General features: G+C 35.6%; 1 protein-coding gene across 2 annotated transcripts in view; it reads right to left on the bottom strand.

Moving 5' to 3' along the window:
* Nucleotides 1-21878, bottom strand: part of RABEP1 (rabaptin, RAB GTPase binding effector protein 1) — a 1652179-nt gene that overhangs the window by 375442 nt on the left and 1254859 nt on the right. For both annotated transcript variants that reach the window (XM_044082911.1, XM_044082912.1), the window contains exon 13: nt 11799-11939. In XM_044082911.1, the coding sequence (XP_043938846.1) occupies nt 11799-11939 (141 nt within the window). The remainder of the gene's footprint in view (nt 1-11798; nt 11940-21878) is intronic.

Raw genomic sequence — 21878 nt, 5'->3', positions numbered from 1 at the left:
CTCTCTTTTCTTTTCTTTATTCTTTCTCTTTATTTTTTTTCATATTAATATATAGAAATGCTTTTGATCATATAGACACAGTAAATAATAAGATTTGCATAAAAATTGAGTTGGGACAAAAATATTGAGTTTTATTACTTATTAATAACTTTGGGCTTAATTTCACTTACATAGAGGCTGTAATAACCTGTAAAATACATTGCGAAGGTTTTGTCATGTTTAGATGCATTTACACTGCTAAATGAATGTTTGTCACTAGTTTTAACAAGTTTCCCACCAAAATGTTAAGGGAGACAATCTGGGATGTGGCTACCTCATGAACAGTGTCCTCGAGTTGTTTCAAAAGCTTCAACTCTCAGAATTCTCACAGAGAAGCTGAAAGCAGTCAATATGACCTTTGACCCAGATATCACACTGACACATCACAGATTCAGGAAGAACACTCTACCAGGAAGTAGAACTGATGCAAATGTGACTATGTGAAGGAAAATGAACTCTTTAACATCTAAATGTGAGTTATTTTATATAATTACTTACATATCTATGTTATAATTCATAAAATATGTCAGTTATAATGATTTTAAATGATGCAGTTTCTTGTAGTAAGTAAATGTCTTATTTTAGAAGGCATAGAAAATGAAACATTTATTCAAGTGTTTTGAAAATCTACTTGATTGCAGCATACTAATCTGTTTAAAACTTATGTTCCAAACATATACATTACTATAACTCATTTAATTCATCTGATTGACAAGCATAAATAACTTTATAATTCTATTCTGGAAGAAATTGTCATGTGATATATTTTAAAGCAGTAGTATAGACATACAAAATACAGATGGCTTCTTTTACAATAATGCAAGTGTTTCTGAGAATTTGCATAACTATGCAGTATGATTTATAACAATTTCTATAAATATAATATTTTATTCTATTGACAATAATGAGTATGAGTAAAATGCTCATATACAAGCAATTCAAGGTTTGTTTTTGGAAGCTGTTGACTGCATTTACATGACAGAAAATAGATGCATCTTAATATATGTACTGTCTGAACCATATTAGCCAAAGTTTTTGATTTAAATGAATGTTAGAACTTATTTTTACATACTTTGAATAAATTAATATGTAAATATGCCTTCCTTTTTTTTTTTTTTCTCTCTCTCTTTCTTTTACTCTCTCTCCCTCTTTCACGTCTTTTATTTCTCTCTCTCCTCTTGGTTCCTAATATCAAGATTATTTGAATGCTATTTGAATACAAGTGTATTATATTACATAGATGTATATAGTAGTATGAATAGTTTTTAAAAAAAAAAAGTTTATTTTAGTTTATATGATGCTGTTTTATCAAATGTGTAGTCTTGTCTTGCTAGATAATTGAATTGAAAGCTGTTAATTTAAGTTAAATATAACCAGTATTAAATTGATAAGGTGGTAGCTGAGGTACTGCTGCTTAGGGTAGGGGTTAACTTGAGTGGTAAATACTACTCTAAGTTGGAGTTTTAACTCCAGGCTGGATGCAAGGTTTAATCCTTACATTATTTTCACTTGTTCATTGTTATATGTATATAGTTTTGACATCCACAATATATTTTGTACACTCATTGTCACTACAAACAAAATTGAATCCTATACAAAATCCCATAAGAGATTCAATAAATACAGCTATATTTAAAGGTACACCTAAAGGAGGAGATGTAACATTACTTATGTTGTTATTTGTTATTTTGATCATAAGATTCTTAAGTTTTAAAATGCCAAATGACATCTTTAAAAGGAATTTCTTTAAACATTAATGGATTGAATAATCCGTGTAAAAGGGCAAGCCTAATAAGATACATTAATTTACATAAGGCCAACTTAGTCTTCCTGCAAGAAACCCATCTCTTGAAAAAGATATTGATAAACTAGCCACAAACAAATATACAGTATTGGTTAGTTCAGAGCACACTCAGAAAAAAAGAGGAGTGGCTATTTTATGGAATAAAAGTATGCCCATTCCTAAAACCATTAAGTCTTATCAGGATGACAAAGGAATGTTTTGTATGGTTACAATACAAATTAATGGGAAGACTTACACTTTAATTAATGTATATTGGATACCTGTAATTGGTATTAATACAGTGAAACATCATCTTGATAAGATAATATCATTCTCTATAGGAGATATTATTTTAGCTGGTGACTTTAATTGTATATTACATGAAAGTGATACTACCACTATAGGAAAAAGAAGAATTACATCTAATGCAAAACATTTAAATGATTTTGCTAATTCTTATCATTTGAATGATATTAATAATCAGATAGATTCAAAATCATTACCATACACCTTTTTTTCTAACAGATACAAAACTTATTCAAAAATAGATAGGGTCTTTATTTCTAACCAGATGGTAACAGATTTAATTAATTCCAAAATCATTTCATGTCCTATATCTGATCATAATTCAATTGTTTTTGAATTCATGATAAAAATACTCATAATGTTCAGATCAAAAGGATACCAGCATACTTAACTCAACTAAAAGACTATAAAGAATATATACTTTCAGAAGTAAAACATTTTTAGACATAAATAATACTCCTGAAGTCTCCATTGTCTATGTTTGGGATGCCTTAAAATCATATCTATATGGACAAAGTATCAGATGGTATAATAATAAAAGGAAATCTTGGGATAAGGAATTGTTAGATATTCAAAGTAAATTAGACTCTTATAAACATAATAATAAAGAAAATATTATGGACAAGAAAGTTATTGAAGAAATAAACAAACTAAATGAGAAATACAAAGAAATTTTAACTCATAAAGTTAAAATAACTTTAGAGAAATACAAGTTTTGTCTTATTCAATAAGCCCCAAATACTTACATAGACTTAAAAATAAAACAAAAAGGTTGAATAAACAAAACCATATCAAAGAAATCTTTTCTCTAAGGAAAAAGAAGAATGTTTATAGTATATCAGAAATACTAGATGAATTTAGAAATCACTTTCACAAAATTAACCATAATAACATTAACATGGAACCTAAAGATAAAATAAAGGAGTTTATAACCACAAACATGAATAAAAAGCTTAATAAACAACAGATTAAACTATTGGACAAAAGTATTTCATATACAGAGGTTATTACACAAATAAATAAGCTTAAATCAAACAAAGCACCGGGTAATGATGGTATTATACCAGAGATATATAAAATCCTTTCTAAAAGTACATATTCATTAATACATAAGGTTTTTATTTTGGCCCAAACTGAGTTAATAACCCCCCCAATCTTGGCAATATACATTTATTTCACCAATTTTAAAACCTAATAAAGATCCAACTAGATGTACTTCATATCAGCCCATCTCATTACTTAATGTTGATTATAAAATGTTTATGAGTATTTTTGCTGATAGATTGAAGACAATCATCCCGGCATTATAGATATAGATCAGACAGGCTTCATTGTAAATAGAAATACTTTTGATAATATAAGAAGAACTTTAACATTAATTGATTTTGCAAATAGGAAAAAGAAAGATTTAACACTTATTAGTCTTGATATAAGTTCAGCATTTGATTCAGTAAGTTGGGACTATTTGTTTACCTTACTGAAGTGCACAGACTTCTCAGATGCATTTGTAAATCTAATTGAGCATTTATACAAAGGAACATTGGCTTATATTAAGGTAAGAACATATGTTTCACAAAAAATACCCATTTTTAAAGGTACAAAACAAGGATGTCCACTTTCTTCACTATTATTCACTTTAGTAATGGAGCCTTGGGCTAATTTGATCAGAAACAGTACTGACATAGAGGGTTTTGAAATAGATGAAAATACAACATCCAAAATTCAACTTTTTGCAGATGATGTTCTAATTACATCAGCAGGATCTAATTCTTCTATGCAGTCTCTATTTGATAAAATGATGAATTTTAAAAGTATTTCTGGTTTAATATTCAATGAAGAAAAACTAAAATACTACCTATATATACACGAAAAAATATTCTCATTAGTGATTTTACTAAATATGTACCCGATTCAGGTCAGATAACTTATTTAGGTATAATACTATCTAAAGATATTAAATCTATTATATATAATAATTATAATACCTGTTTTCTTAATATACAAAATCTTTTTAATACCTGGAATAATATGTTTTTTACTATGGAGGAGAGACTTACAATTATTAAAATGATAATATTCCCCAAGATTTTATACTTAATACAATCAATAATACTTCCACCTACAAAAATAATTATCAAGAAACTGAATACACTAATGTTAAATTTCCTATGGGCACCTAATAGACCTAGGATTGCATTAAAGAAACATACTAATAGCTGGTCTCAAGGGGGTATTTATTTTCCAGACTTTAATTTATATACTATCTCTTCTATTGTAAAAGTTATTACTTTATTAATAGATCAGTCATATGTTGCAAAATGGAAAGATTATTGGGAGCTAATTAGTATGCACTTCATGAAAATCTCCTTAACACATAAAAATATGATTGTAAATAACTCCATGTTATGGTTACTAAAGGAATTTTGTACTTCACCTATTACACCTAAACATATGGTTTGTTACCCATTAAATATTATTATTAGCTATCGTAACTTTATATTCATGCACCCTAAGTATAGGGAATGGAATTTTATTATATTCCCTATAATGTATACTCAAGGTATGATTTTGTCATCTACTTCTGAAGGAACTCATTTAGCTATAGATAATGATCTAAAGTACTGGTATCAGTTGATATCTGATAATAAAGTTAAAAGTCTAGATTTCTTAAAACAAGAATTTGATCTAAGAGAAACTTGCTGGTTAGAGGTTCAGACCTTTAGACAACATCTCATTAATAAAATAGATCTAATGTCTATAACAGTTAAAGAATCTATTCCAACACTGATTGATTACTTGATATTAAATTTACAACATAAAGTTTCTGATAAAGGTAAACTTTCATACATACATAAAATTATCAGACAAGAAACTTTTACAGTGTAGATACATACTGGAATTATTTCACTTCTATTAATGGGGACCCACCAAATCAACAAGATAAACAATATATATTGGAATCTGCCTATAGAACTACGTCTTCCATTGTCTGGAGACTTTATACATGGAAATTTTTACATAGATCTTTTTATACACCTTTGATGATGAATAAAATAAATAATAAAGATAATCTATGTAAGAGATGTAATGTAGAAATTAATGCTGACTGGGCTCATATGTTTTATGACTGTATAAAATTGAAAGAATACTGGAAGTCAATTAATGAATTTTGCAGGCTCTTTTACAGATAATTTCATTATTTCTAAATCTCTTATATTATTCAACACACCTGTACCTCAAAGTGTTAAAAAGGTTAAGCTTCCCTTGTTATGGTCTATTCTAGCAGTGGCTAGGAAGATAATAACCAGAAGTTGGATTTCAGATACACCTCCTTCGCTCAATGAATTTAAAAATGTTATGAATATAGTGTGCCATATGGAAATAAACACAATTAGGTCAAGAACAACTAGAAAAACATCTTATTATATTGTATGGGATAATTTACAAAATTTGTTAAAAAAATCCTAATTTCAATAGCATGGTATTTTAGTTTAATTAATTGATCTGATTGTAGTGGATGTCTTTGTAAATACTTTAGTTGTTTTGTTGAATGTTATAATCATATCTATTTTTAATTACTTGTATAAAATTGTTATGATATTTCTCTTGTATGTTAAAACAATAAACCTGTTTTGAAAAAAAAAAAAAAAAACATGACTTCAGCACCTGTGGAGCTAAAATGTCCATTTTTGAAACAGACTTGTCTCTAGAAGGGTTATACATATGCTTACACTTTAAGCTTCCGTTCTGTGGTGATACTTCAGCATATCTTGTCTGAGGCTGTGCAAAATAACCTTGTTGTGGTCACTTCATGAGGCAACATCAACTGGTGCCATATTTTCAATTAAGAAGCAGGCCAATAGCTTTTCCTCCTGACGTTTACTGCAGGAACGGATCTGTGGTACTTTTGCTAGTGCTTGTTGTAGTGCACTTCTCCCCAAACATTCCAGACATGTGTGCTTTTCAGTGTAAATTTACCTAGAAATCTGCAAAACTCTGATTGGTCGAATGAATGAACCAAACAAGGGACTAGTCAAAGACTGTCCACAATGCCACATCTTATGTTCTGTGAATCAGTGAGACCTTCTACTGAAAAGCACTATAAATAGTATATTTTCCTACAATAACCACTTATTTAAACAAAATTAAAATTACATCAAAGGCAAACATAATGCATGTTACCTACAATAAATTACAGTGGTGGCTTATCCTTTAATCTTCTTTCTACAGTCAATATCCATTTATATACAAATGTTTGACTCAATAACAGAGGTTCCAGAATTTATACATTTTCAAGTCTTTCTGCTTTTTTTCAGGATAACTTTTTTTGCTCCACTTATAACTTTAACAACACTTACAGATAAAATAGTTAAAATTCCTGGATAAGCAACACTGTCATCACTTTCTACAGAAAATATTCATTTCTTGTAACTAAACTACTGCATTTTCAACTAATTAAATTAACTCTTACAACTATGTTATTCCTTAACTTTATGGATTATCTCCATTTTCATACTCTCCAAAATGCTCAACATACCTTTCAGTCTCTCAGAGTAAAACATTTGGACAAAGCCTAAAATAATGGGGGGATAAAGGCCCAAAAATAGGGACAGGTTTTAAATATAGTTCTTGGAAACTTAGCTGATAGAATAATAGGTTTTGTATTAGCATGCATTTTCTGAAGGATATGGAATCTGGAACTCAAATGTCTGTCACTATTTAATAACTTCAATCCTCAGTGATATGTCAGAAAATCACAGATTTTATTAGGAACACATCAAAATTATGAGGCAAAAATCAGGACATTTTGCGAAAATCTACACTGAGTTGAACTCTTACTTCCCTTTTCCTTCCCTTCACGTCTCATTGTTTGTCCTCACATGGACTGTAAAGCATTACAGTCATTGATCTATATAAATTTAGTGCAATATTCTTACTCAACTGCTAACCCCAAAACTCCCTTTTTTTTGCCATCTGCCTGTTTTTCCTGGTTTTGTGGCTTTATTTTATTCATTATCTTTTTCACTTTGTTTATATTTGGACTGTTTGCTTCAACTTTCCAGTAATAGCCTTTTTGGCAGCTAACACAGAATAAACAGATCTTTTGCATGACCCAATTTCCCATCTCTATACCAACTAAAAAGATCCATTCTTTAGTCAATGCCAGATTATTCCATTGTATTTTCCTTCCCAAATGGGCCAATTCTAATTTAAACTCCTAGAGGTTCTTACAGTCCCAGAAAATAAGTTTCCATGTGCCTCCATTTCCCTCATCTTCAGTTTGCCTGGGGAAAATATTTTTATTCTATCTGGCATACAGAAGTATTTACGAAGGCATGTCCAGGCGAAAATATGAACTTGCCTATATGCAGACAAGTGTTTTAATCTAATCTGAACTATTTTTTACAGTTAGATCTGCTATAACTAATGTAATCAAGTTATATCTGCAGCAGATGGCATTTATGTTCTCTGAAAGTAGTAAACCAGTAATGGTTACACTTAGGAACAAAAAGGAATGCTAAAAATATAAGTGGAACTCTTTCCTGAAAACCTAGACTGTGCAAAACGTTGTACAACATAAAATGATATCCAAACATTTTTTTTCGCCTGGAGTGGGGGAAATAGGGGATAAACTAGCATCCCCACTCATTTAGTAGCCACAAGCATATTTACTAGTAATTGTGGAAGAAAAACAATGTACTAGATGATCATGGATCTGTCATAAGTTGCATTAACAATATAAGTTAAGCATTACTAACTAAACTATTTAAATCCTGCAAAGTATCAATTTGTCCTTCTATCCATTTATTTTGTAAACTGCTTCTCCCATTGACAGCTGTGATGGCAGCAAGCTGAGTACGAAGATCAGCCTTCCCAATCCACAACAGTAATTTCCCCACTTTATCCAATAAGATTCCACAGGTGTTTCCATGCAAGCTGAAAAAGGCATTTTCTCTAAAGCATATCTCGGATCCACCCTGAAACCTACTCTCAAGTAGACATCCTGTAGAAGGCATTCAACAGTCAGTTTCACTACCTGTCCACAGCGCATGATTGTTTCAATGCAAAAAGCAGCTCAACTTCAAGAATCTTGGATTGTGGAGTTTCTCATTCTATCATGGACAGCAAGTCCAGGAACCCTATAAGTGAACCTCATTTCTGCAGCCTTTATCTATGATTTCTTTCTTCTGGTCATAGCACAAAGTTTTTGACCACAGTAGAGAATGGGGACAAAGAATAATCACTAAAATGAAAGCTTTGTCCTATCATTCAAATCTCATTTTTCCACTATAGTCCAGAACAGTGCAGTAATGTGGCAGTTGCATCCATCTGATGGGTTCATCTCCTGATCCCCTCAATCTTCACTTATGAGAAAGACCCCAAAATAGTTAAAACTCCTCTACTATAAGGAAGAAGCATTCTCATCGTCACCTACAGACAGCAATCCATTCCCATCCAAGAGAGAAACATGACATCTGATTTGGAAATGCTGACTTTTATCCCAATCACTTTACACTCAGCAGTGAACTACTGCACTTCATACTGGAGATCACCATCACTTGGGACTAAGAGGGCAACACCATCGAAAAACAACAAGAACATCCTCAAACTTTTGGTTTCTCCTTAATATCTTCTTTATGAAAATCAAAAAAGGACAGATGACCAGATGGCACTATTGTGGATGTTCTACATCCACACTAAATCGATCTAAACTCTTTTTTCCTATTTCTGCACATGGGGTTGATCTAATAAAGTCACAATCAGCTACAGCCAGTGTTCACACTACCCAGTGGCTAGTCCTGCCACAGTAAATTCATGCTAAATATGTATGACTTAATGCTGGCAGTACAGACTCAGCTCATGAGCCAGAAAAAAAAAGAGTCTAAATAACATGCATCGGGAGCTTTGGAACCACACTCTTGCAGCACCTCACACAAGACAGTCTGGTGACCACAGTCAAAGGACTTCTGCAGGTCCTCAAAACATATACAGACTGTACTAGCAAACTCTAAGGATGCCTCCAACATCAGTCCAAAAACAAAAATGTGGTCTAATGTTCTACAGTCAGGATTTGATCCATATTGCTGCTCCTGGATCAGAGGTTCCATTATTAAAGTCTCCTGGAATAGGTACTCCTGCGGATGCTGAGGGGAGTGATCTCATAATAGCTGAAACATCACATACTATTCCACTTTATGGAAATGGGGAATACTACTTCAGTTTGCCAGTCCAGAGGTACCATGCTCTGCCTTTTATGTAGCACTAAAAGGGTAATTTAGCCATGACATCTCAACAATATTAAGTACTTCCAGCATTTCAAGCCAGGTATTAACAATCCCAATAGCTTAGACACAGCAGACATATTTTATTGCTGCAGTTACTTCATCTGAAGAAACGGACTGAACCCCATTAGTTGCTTCTGGTATCACCTCGTCAAAGGATGGCATTTCCACCATAATCCTCAAAATCATTCACTCTGTCTTTTGGCAATGTCTCTTTATCCATGATAACAGCAGCCTGGCAGGCTCCCCACCACCATCTCAAGTTGGTAAGACCTATTTAAACAATCTGAAAACCACCCTGTGACCTTACTAAACACTTCTCACATCTGGGTATTCACTGTGACTGCAGCAGCTACTTCCTTCCTGCTTTCATAGATAGTGTGCCATTATTAACAGGTCATATCTGAAGACCTCCGCCCTCCACTAGTACTGCACTGAAGGCCTCTTTCTTTTACTAGACAGGTTCTCTCACCAATGGTGTCCATTAACAGGTCTAAGGTTACATGCAAGAAAAGAACTGAACACTTTCTTAACATAGGTACATACCACAGCTTCAGCTACTAAGGTCTCGATTAGGCTCTATTTGGGCTCCATATTACTGACCTCACTGATATATAGAAGTTCTTCCACAGGCAGGAGAGGAACTCATGCCATACACATTATACGTATTCCCAGGACACCCACACTACACATATGAATTTCCTGGGTTTGTCCAGCCACTGCTGCCCTGGCATTCTGACCTAAAAGAGTGGTGATGAACTGACAGCTCAGCAACTCTCCTGACATCCAGTATATACTAGCTTCGGGTTTGATGACATGGGGCTAGGTAAGGTAATCACTGAGCACTGCCCCAAAATACTCCGGTGCCAAATATACTTATGGGCAGCACTGTATTTAGGCATACTGCTCATTAAGGACAATCCATGACAGGCAGTGAAAGTCAAATACAAATTACTACTCGGGTTCAGATCAAGCAAGTTGCGCCTCTCAATCATGCCCTACTAGGGAATCTCAATCATTCACTACAATAGTGCTAGAATTTCTAAGTACAACTATTGAGTCAGTAGGTGGTATCCTATTATGTACTTTTCACCTTCTTACAAAAACTGCAGCTCCTTCCTTTCAGTGAAGTGACATAATACATCTCAAGAGACATTTTTCGTTTCAAGGTTTAAGCCATCAGAATTTGTTTTGCTTCCCATGGCATCAGCTGATACAGCATCTGACTTCCACCCTTAGCCTTGCAAATGGTGAGCCCACATTAAGGCTCCAGTCAGCTTTTGTGGGTGATGCAGATCAAATTTTTGGATCACTGTTAGTCGTCACTCCTTTTAGACTGGATTTGCCAGGGGGTAAGCTTATTACAATCATAAAAGTTGTAGAAGACAGGGATCTTAGAACCACAGAGAGTCATATAAACGCCTCCAAAAGAAAGTTATGATGTCAGGAGGAACTTACAAAATTAATGTTTTTACTATTCCACATCTACAAAATGAATGGGATGGCATACTGCTTTCGGTCTACTTGTAATATAATTCTGAAGAATAGGTTTGAACATATGGCATGGACATCAAAGCAAAGCAAAAATCTGCTTAGTCCAATGTGGTTTATCAAATTTTCTGACAGAGTAGTAAAATCATGATTTGGCATTTTGCCACCGTGACATCAGACAAACTTTTACTTCAACTAGTGAACCACAGCTTTTATTTTAAAAATGGCAGCAATTAACATGTTAAACGGTACTTTAGTCAGTTTTTAGTTTTAATACTGTAAGTATGCCTAATGTGAAAAAGGTATAAAGTCCCACTAATTCAGGATGCAGAAAGGACCAAACATTATTAGTAGCATAATGTTTACAACTACTTCTTGATTGGGAATTTTTTAATGCACCTCAAACTTTATAAGCTTACCACAAGATATTATGATATGCTGTTAAAAACAATCTGAAAAATAAAATGTTTCTATTATCAGACATAGTATTCAAGCTAAGAGCTGTTTTTTGTGCAGGGGGCATCTACAATGCTTTCTAAGTGCACTAAAGACATGAAGTTTTTAGCACAAGAGATCTACAAACTGACATTTACAAAATGATGTTACAATTTTCTTCATCACTCATAGTCTTATATGGAACTGTAAGCTCAATACTGACCAGTACTCTGCTGGGATGAGAAGGAGATAGAGAGGAGGCTCAGTCATAAGCCTCCCAATCATGCTCTTTCAGAGTACTTCCATCATTCCCTATGGGAGTAGTTGGAATGCGTGACTCCAGCACTCTCATGAAGAATGACAGACATACCCTGTTGGGAACCGACAGGGATGTAGATTACAGGTACATCAATTATGAAAGTCTCCCAAAGGAACTTGAATGATGAGACTAAGGGCCTTACCTGTAGAGACTCTGGAAGGGTAAAGTCTTCTGTTTGCTGCAGCGACTTGTGTAAACTGTGCTTTCCCTCTAAACTCTCATTTTCCCTTTGAAGTCTTGCTAGTTCCTCAGAGACTTGTTCTCTTGACTGCATCAGAACTGCCTGCAAAACAAATAATGATCATTTTCAGTCACTATTATCATTTCAGTGCCCACAGAATACATTTCAGTCAATTTTAACACAAGAAGATATGGACTCCAGAGACAAAAACGAATTCTCAACAATTTTAAGGAAGAGTACAGTTGTGTGAAGTACTCATCATAACTGATGACTGACTCATATTTGTTTTCACTATCCTTAAGTATTACCGGATTACTACCATCCTCCTAACAGCAGTTTCAGCTTGTTCTTTTTTTCCCCCTGAAGTGGTAAGCATCAGAGTTCTTGGGTGAAGCTGGGTAAGCTGCTGTCACAGTATGACTGGTGGTGGTGGAAAGCAACCTCAGAGCTCAAAGCCTTTATCAACAGAAATCAACATACTGTTATGGTGAGGAAACTTATCTTCAGACTTTTACTGCACACAATAATCACACAGATACCCATTCCACCACAATATAAACTGAATGGTACTGCCCAATAAAACACAACAAAGTAAAATACTATCCGCAAGAATAAAAAAAATTTAAAATAAATATATATATATATATATATATATATATATATATATATATATATATATATATATATATATATATATATATATATATATATATATATATATATATATATATATATATATATATATAAAACATACATGTGTGTGTAGATCTAACATACACATATCATTTATATATATATATATATATATATATATATATATATATATATATATACATAGAGAGAGAGAGAAAGAGACACACACAGAAATATTTCTTTTACCATACAGCAATATACTATACACAACTAAAGCATCAGTCATTCTAAGTGCTTATTACATTTTAAACTCATTTCCCCAAACAGGTAGGTATGAGGACTGCAACTCTTGTGATTTTATTTTTCAGTGCTTTGCCCTCCTTACATAATGAAGTTTTGATCCCTGTAACAGTGTTTTTTGCATCCAGTTAACTGAGAATGCTGAGTCACAGGCTTTTTAGATGGTCTGTAAAGCAGAATCAGCACTTTTTAAACTGAACTACACATATGTGCTTAGCTAAGTTGGTAAACTCTATTATTGGGCCATTTATATTTTCTTCAGTACAAAAGAGGGGAAAAATCAGGGTTTTGCCAAGTATTCAAAACTGCAGTCTTTGAGAAACTCCAGACCCTTCCACTCCATCATGCCTGCAAGTCATGGAAGGTCTAAGATCTGCTTAATCATTGCTGACTAAAAAATGTCACTTCAGGGAGGTAAGCAAGGTAAATTATAACTGCTGGTAAGTCTGACATTGTGCTTCACTTTGCAGCTTAATGGACAAAATTAATATTTCACTACCCAAAAATGAGAATTTGTCAGGCTTTTTAAGCAGTGATGCAGAACAACTCATCCCTCATTTTCATATAACAAGTTTTTTAATGATACTTTGGCAGAGATTCACTTAAGCCATTTATAGCACCTTCCTTAACTTCAGTAAGATACAGGGCCACATTCCAAAAGAGTTGGTCTCAGTGTATATGACTTACTCCGGTGTAAGCCAGCCCCAATTCCAAAAGACCTGCACTATGTGTAAGCGACTTACTTTGGTGTAAGACCTACCTATAAACAGGCTTGCACCAGTGGCCAGATTCCAAAAGACCTGTTCTCAGTGTAATCGACTTACCCTAGTGTAAACCATCAATTATTCTCATACTGACTGAAAAAAAATCAGGAAAAAAAGGAAATCTGGGCTTCTTACATATATTTTAACAGACCTTCTTAGGGTAAGTAGCTGACTGACAAATAAAATGCTAGGAGCACATAAGGCATCCTCAGAGGTTAGTTAGAAAGGAGGAGTAGCTGTACAAGAAAACAAACCACCAGTAACAAATTTTAAAATCTTTGATAGGACTCTCACAATACTTTTTGTTCTTATTTGCAATCTGAATGCCTTAATTATATTTGAAAAGCCCAACCAACTCTCCTAATCAGCTTTAAAAGAAGGAACTATCACATTTTTTTGGGGAAGACCACCAAGAAAAAGAGCAGCTTGACGGACAGTCCTGTCTCCAAGAAGAAGGTTTTCAAAGTGAATAAGCTAAGGATTATCTCCAGGTCCCTTCTCCAATGCCAGCAAGAGTGGCTCTCCCCTACTGCAAGTTGAACAGCTACAGTGGATGACTCTCACACCTGGTCCTTAGTGGCTTTCCAAGAAGCACACCAGAGGGACTAAATGTGAGTAGTCTGAGGAGCAACAGATGGCCATAACAGGGTCACCCATCAGCAGCTGAGGTAAAGGGAAGCCAGAGTCAAGACTGAAGCCACCCAGGTATTTATTTGTCTTCTTGCTGTTCAGGGAAGGAAAAATGAAGTTACCTGGACCCAGGGCCATGTCCTAGTCACAAAAGCTGCCTGACAAATGAATAGGTTCTTGAAGAGTCAGTCCTACCTCCGGACTGAAAAGCTAATCTTAGAGATAAAACTTTTTTTAGTGAGAGTCAACAAACACACTGAATCCAGCTCCCAGCAACCGTATTTGGTAGAAAAGTGACACTTTTTCCCACAAAAAGCAATACTTTAGAAGGGATTCCCCACATGGAACCAGGACTATCTGTCAACTGCAAAGGATGTCTGACAAGCAGACAATAGAGCCTGGAAGAGTTCGTCTTACCTCCTGACAGAAAATTTAAGTTTAAAAGTAAAAACTCTTGGTGATAACAGCCATACACAGTGTCACCACTTCCTTTCAATCAATTATGCTAAAAATACTTTCTTCCACAACAAGAAAAACTTAAGAAGAGAATCCCTACAGAGAAACACAGCATCTGTCCACTGCAAAAGGTGTCTCGCAGGTAGAGAATACTGACTGTCAGGCTATTTTAACTCCAGATAAAGAAGTTAATTTTTGAGGTAAAATTCTTTATTGACAATCACCAAACACACACGTCCCAGCTCATAATAACATTTTTTTTTTGTTTGCTTTTTTACAAACAATTATCAAATTAGAAGAGAATCCCACCGGGACCCAAAAATGGTGTCCGATAAATACATTTTGAGGTAAAAATTTTTAATGCCAACCTGCAATACCACTAACCCTACTATTGACAGAAAAGTGAAACATTTTCTTACAAAAATAGTTATTTGCATGGCTCTTCCCCTCAGTGACTGATTAGCAAAAAAAGAATGATTCTGAGATAAAAACCCTTAGTAGCAACCACTAAAAATATCAGTTCATGCTTGTAATCTAATTTTCTGATAGAAAAGGAATACTTTTATCTTTAAAAAATGACGAAGTGAAAACTAATCTCCAGCAGGGAACTTATCTGCCCAGTTTTGGTGAAGTACCCAAAGCCCGTGGTCATCTAATTGTATGTTACCATTGGCTGTCGTAATGTGGAAGAGCTTTACTGTCTATACTTTCTGCAAGAATGTTCTGATGTTTTGGTGCTCTAGCCACTATTATATCTAGCCTTCTTTGAGCTACGCAGTGGCTAGGGTGTGTGGAAGGTGTCCTAAAGCCAGCTGGTTCGGTCCTTGCTAGATGTCCCATATCGCTTTGGCTACCACAACAATGATTTCAAGGTGAACATCGAGATGCTATATCCAGCTTTTAGTAGTTTGCAATGACATTTAACAATGACCAGGTAAAGACTGAAAAATTGCTAACTAGTGTAGCATTTCTAAAGACTGTGCACATGGAGGCAGCTCTAGAAAAGTATAAACAGTAAAGATCTTCCACGCTACTACAACCAATGGTAAAATACAATTACAGAACCATTTGGAAAGGCACTGTTCTGTAACCTTCATTTTATTTCACTCTTTAGCAAATGATACAAACAGCTGACAACCCATGTGGGAGGTATGAGTTCTGTTAACATGACACCTGACCTACCTGTGTACATGCATACCAGGAAAGAAATACATGGAGGAGAACAGTGGTAAACAAATAGACTGATTAATATTAGTTTTTTGTTGTTACAGTGGATGCAAAAAGTAAGGGTTTGTTACTGGAGAAAATCTCTCTCACTATGGAAAGTGAGACATGGAGGCTTAAAGTCAGAGATTATAACTATGAAACACTTTAGCAGACATGGAAATTAGAAGAATTTCTTTTCAAGGAAAAAAAATTGATTCAGTGGTGCAGCTGGCTTAAATGGGAGAAGGTAGTCTTCTCCAACAAGAAATCAATGTTACACTGAGGCAGAATTCTCTCATTATAAGAATAACGAGAAATGCTCCACTGAGGAAGGTGTTACATTTTTAAGGAAAATCAAAGAAAATAAATTTTCTCCACTTTGGCAGTTGGAAACTGCAACAAATGCATTCTTATTAATTCTGATCAATGCAAGACTAAGGGCCATTTCTGACATTTCATGAAGAAACTTTAAAATGTGGGATACTGGAATTGAAAACGGTTGTTGAACTAGTTCTGAATTTCAAACAGAAAACTTCTTCTTCCATTTACCTTTACAAACTTTCTATGTGAACAGCTTCTAAGAAAAGATTACTACAAACACAATTCTGTCTGACAGGTTATCAAACTACATAATAATGGAAGTGCAGCAGAACAGTTACTAATGGCTGCATCAAAAAGCCTCTTATGAAGTTAACAATATGGGGAGAATTAGAACAAAGCATATCTCTCAATCGTACCGAATTCCTCGGTAAATACCAGGTTTTTTTTTTGTTCCTGACATTACGTGGAGGGCGTGCATGATGACGTCAGCATGAGGCATATAGCTGCCAAGCCATTTCTACTTAATTTAAATTTACCAGTCAGTGGGCTCCAGGTAAGTCTTTTACTTCTCACTGCATTGTATTGAATCTTTTACTTATGCACATGCTGTTTATTTGACATGCTGCTTTGCAACTGTAATGTACTTTGCATTTTGTCACTCAAGGGCTGCTAGTTCTTTGGTTATTTTCTCAGACCGGATCCGGTTCTGCAAGTGTAGTGAATGATTCCAGTTGCAAGTCGCAGTACTGTTCTCACTTAAGGGCTGCTAATTATTTGCATTAGAGTCTTTTTATTTATGTACATGTTGTTATTAAAAGACGGGCAATGTACTTTGCATTTGTTCTGGTTCTCGCTCAAGGGCTGTTAGTTCTTTGGTTATTTTCTCACTGCATTTGAGTCTTTTATTTATGTACGCACTGTTACTACAAGACGTGCAATACACTTTGCATTTGTTCTGGTTCTTGCTCAAGGGCTGCTTTATGTACGCACTATTACAAGACGAGTCATGTACTTTGCATTTGTTCTGGTTCGCGCTGAAGGGCTGCTAGTTCTTTGGTTATTTTCTCACTGCATTTGAGTCTTTTATTTATGTACATGCTGTTACTACAAGACGGGCTCCAATTCTGCAACTGTACGTCTCGTATTTTGAATGTTTACACAGTGTAAATGTACTTCTCACTCAAGCGCTGCTAGTTCTTTGCTCTGCAAGTGTAATTTACTTGTTCTCACTCAAGTATTTGGGCTGCTAGTTATTTGACATGCTCTGCAAAGTTCAAGAGAGAGTGTGTGTGTGTGTGTGTGTGTGTGTGTGTGTGTGTGTGTGTGTGTGTGTGTGTGTGTGTGTGTATCTAAAATCCCCCAGGTAGGTGCAACTTGTAATTAAGGTTTCTCAGACTCACAACCTGTACCTTAGGTACAAAGAACAAAAGCCTACCCATACCATCACTCATGATTCAAGGAGTTTCACAGAATGTTTGGCTCATACTTTGGTCTGTTCCTCTTCAAATTTGTAGTTTTCTGGCAAATCAGTGAGAACCGAATTCACTACATAATGAAAACCAGTCTTCCTATCTTACAGGAAACGCATGGTAACAAAACATTTTATTCTAGCAACTTTCTAAGATTATACAAGCGATGTTTAAAATGTGTCCCTGGTTTTGGGCCTTTGTCCCCCCCCCCCCCAATAAATTTTGGCTTTTACCAGATTTCTTGTGCTGCATAGTTCTTCAGGGGGAGAGAAGTTTAGTGCTGCTTATGCCAAGTCTGTTTGTGTTGCTAGTAGCACAACAGGTAGTATACTTGCTTTTGATGCAGAAGGCTATGGGGTCTACTCCCACAGTATGTAGATGGATTGCTGATACTGTATTGTGTTGTACTTTTAAAGGAGGTGGATGCTGCAGTCCTGAGAATGTCCTCTTTGGCGGAGATACCTAGTAACTATGAACCTGTTATCAGTTTGCCATCCATTCCCTATTGCAATATTACTAGCTTATCAGTTTTTTTTTATGTAACATAGCCAATTTATTCTTCAAGGTCAACAGGCACTTTATTTGTAAATGAAACAATGAAATATAAAGTTTTTGATAGCAGCAACCTCTTCATTAATTATAGATCTCTTTAATGTGGAATTATTTAGATGACTTTTGCATTTTATTTGAAAGTGGGTTTCAATACTGTTTCAATGAATGAGAGTTTCAAGGGCAGACATTTTAATGTGGTCTATTTTCATTGCAAGACTGTATTGCTTTGATTAGCAGATGTCTATTAGTGTTTGTGCTATAAAATGTAAAGTAAAAGTTTTAAATGAAATCCAAATAATCATTGTAGAAGTAAAGCATTAAGCATATTACACTGTTTATAGTACATTGGGTGAAATAGCCAAGTAATGGGGCACTAGAATGGCTGCAGGGGGGACGGTTGTGTATGAGGCCCCCATTTGACCATGATTTTTGTAAGGGGGAAGGAAGGCAAACTCAAAGACAGCCCCCAGTGGCACAAACTCTAGCTGCCACTGATCAGTAGGCCATGGAGAATGACATTTGGAGGCCTAGCAAACTATAATATTATTTGCTAAGATTAGAATACTGCTTATCATTAAATTATCTACTTTTACCACAAAATCGACATACTGCAAGTCACCAAAAACTAAATCCTGAGGTTCATCATCTTCTCCCTTCCCAGTTAACATCATTGCTACACATTTTAAAAAAAAAATAAAAATAGGTTACCATTTACTACAGGGTCTGGGGCCATATGTCTGTTCTACAGTTTGCATTTGAAAGTTGGTATCCCACAATTCCATTGGAGTGGGCAGGTTACATAATTATATATGCAAATGTTATGTTAATCATCGTGCAGATTTGTACCTATTTTTCATGGGCCTTTGTCCAGATTTTTGATATTTCTAGGTAGAGAGGTATGGAACAAAGGATTGCAGAATGGGAAACCAAACACATTTGGGCTAAAAAGGGAACAATGAAAATAAGTCTGGCCTTTCTCCTTCTCAATAAACTCTGGCATTAGGAGACATGACAGGAAAGGTAAATGTAAAAATGTAGGGTCAGCACCAAACAGAAGTTGCCAAAAATATATTTATTGATTAAATAAACATTTTCAAGATACTACGAGTGTCAACCACCCTAGTAATGCACACAAATGCTCCAAGAAAAGCAAACCGGTTTCAGCTGTACTAGCCTTCTTCAGTGCATAAACAAAATCAATAAGAAGAAAGTAATATCAGGGCAGCAGTCAAGTCATAATTTACTTGATAGATACATATTAAAGACATATTTAAAGATGTTCATTCAAACCCGGGCTAATAAGCCCACCCAACTTAATAATCAATGTTCTTTCTTTACAATTTAAAATTGAGTGCCAACCACTTTTAAGGGCCCTATCACCTTTAATTTTATCAATGACCATAAAATAAAAGGAAGCAGAAGGGTGCTTAAGTGTGTGTGTTTATATAGTGCACTGGTGAGTTTACAATTCCTTATACCACTCATGTGTTCTGAAATCCTAATCTGTAGTGGTCTAGATGTGTGACCCACATAAAAAGCTGAGCATGGACAAGAAGCAAGGTAAACCACCCAATCTGAATCACACTTGGCCAGAAACCTTATATCAAATACTCTACCCTCTGTTGGAGCTAGTACATTCTTTGATTTTAAAGACTGCAACAATGTGTGCAATGACCACATGGATATGTACCAAACAATTTTTCCCCTGATAGGGTTTGTTGTATAGGTCTAGCTGAGACATGGGAATAATGTTTATAATGGCTCAAAAGTGAGCCCAAAGTTGTACCACGTCGGAAGGAGAAATAACATCTCTGCCCCACCTTAGGGGCTGATTTCTGATCAGACAACAAAATATTCCAGTGTTTCTGAATGATGTTCATAAAAGCTTTAGTGTTGCGTCCATATGTAGTAACCATTCTCAAAATATCTTGATCCCCTGATGTTTTGTCCTTATTCTTGTATTCTAAGAGATCTTCTCTGGCTTGTGTTGATGCCTAACTACTGGCCATGGCAATGTTGCCCAATTTATACCCCCTATTACAAAATCGGTTAGCCAGGTCCATCTTGTATTTATGGAAGGTATTTTTATCAGAACAAATACGTCTGACTCTCAGAAATTGAGATTTAGGAATGTTATGTATCACATGTGGTACTGTTTTCTGCGAGGTTGGTAAAGAAGAAGTGGGATTGTCAAAGAGATGAAGAAAGTAGACAAGAGTATAAGGAGATGAGGTGCATGGCAAAAAGAGAGGTGGCTAAGGTTAAGGCGTATGAAGAGTTGTATAAAAGGTTGTAAAACCTGTACCGACTGGCTAGACAGACGGACCGAGCTAGTAAAGATGTGCAGCAGGTAAGGGTGATAAAGGATAATGAGGGAAACATACTCACAAGCGAGGAGAGTGTGTTGAGCAGATGGAAAGAGTACCTTGAGGGGTTGATGAATGAAGAGAATGAGAGGGAGAGAAGGTTGGATGATGTGCGGATAGTGAATCATGAAGTGAAGTGGATTAGCAAGGAGGAAGTAAGGATAGCTATGAAGAGGATGAAGAACGGAAAGGCTGTTAGTCCAGATGACATACCTGTGGAAGCATGGAGGTGTTTAGGTGAAATGGCAGTGGAGTTTTTAACTAGATTGTTTAATGAAATCTTGGAACATGAGAGGATGCCTGAGGAATGGAGAAAAAGTGTTTTGGTACCGATTTTTAAGAATAAGGGTGATGTGCAGAGCTGTAGTAACTACAGAGGGATCAAACTGATCAGTCACAGCATGAAGTTATGGGAAAGAGTAGTGGAAGCTAGGTTAAGAAGGGAGGTGATGATTAGTCATCAGAAGTATGGTTTTATGCCAGGAAAGAGCACTACAGATGTGATGTTTGCTCTGAGAGTGTTGATGGAGAAGTACAGAGAAGGTCAGAAGGAGTTGCAGTGTGTCTTTGTGGATTTAGAGAAGGCATATGACAGGGTGCCTAGAGAGGAGTTGTGGTATTGTATGAGGAAGTTGGGAGTGTCAGAGAAGTATGTAAGAGTGGTACAGGATATGTACGAGGGTAGTGCAACAGCGGTGAGGTCTGCAGTGGGAGTGACAGATGCGTTTAAGGTAGAGATGGGATTACATCAACGATCAGCTCTGAGCTCTTTCTTATTTGCAATGGTGATGGACAGGTTGACAGACGAGATCAGACAGGAGTCCCCGTGGACTATGATGTTTGCAGATGACATTGTGATCTCTAGTGAGAGTAGGGAACAGGTGGAGGAGACCCTGGAGAGGTGGAGATATGCTCTAGAAAGAAGAGGAATGAAGGTCAGCAGAACTAAGACAGAATACATGTGTGTGAATGAGAGGGAGGACAGAGGAATGGTGAGGATGCATGGAGTAGAGGTGGCGAAGGTGAATGAGTTTAAGTACTTGGGATCAACAGTTCAGAGTAATGGTGAGTGTAGAAGAGAGGTGAGGAAGAGAGTACAGGCAGGATGGAGTGGGTGGAGAAGAGTGTCAGGAGTGATTTGTGACAGACGAGTACCAGTAAGAGTGAAAGGGAAGGTATACAAGAGGGTAGTGAGACCAGCTATGTTATATGGGTTGTAGACAGTGGCACTGACAAAAAGGCAGGAGTCAGAGCTTGACGTGGCAGAGTTGAAGATGTTAAGATTTGCAATGGGTGTGATGAGGATGGACAGGATTAGGAATAAGTATATTAGAGGGTCAGCCC

Source organism: Protopterus annectens, chromosome 9.part0 (genome assembly GCF_019279795.1).
Source record: "Protopterus annectens isolate FY-2018-M chromosome 9.part0, PAN1.0, whole genome shotgun sequence".
NCBI classification, from domain to species: Eukaryota; Metazoa; Chordata; order Ceratodontiformes; family Protopteridae; genus Protopterus; species Protopterus annectens.
This window is presented reverse-complemented; position numbering and strand designations above follow the sequence as displayed.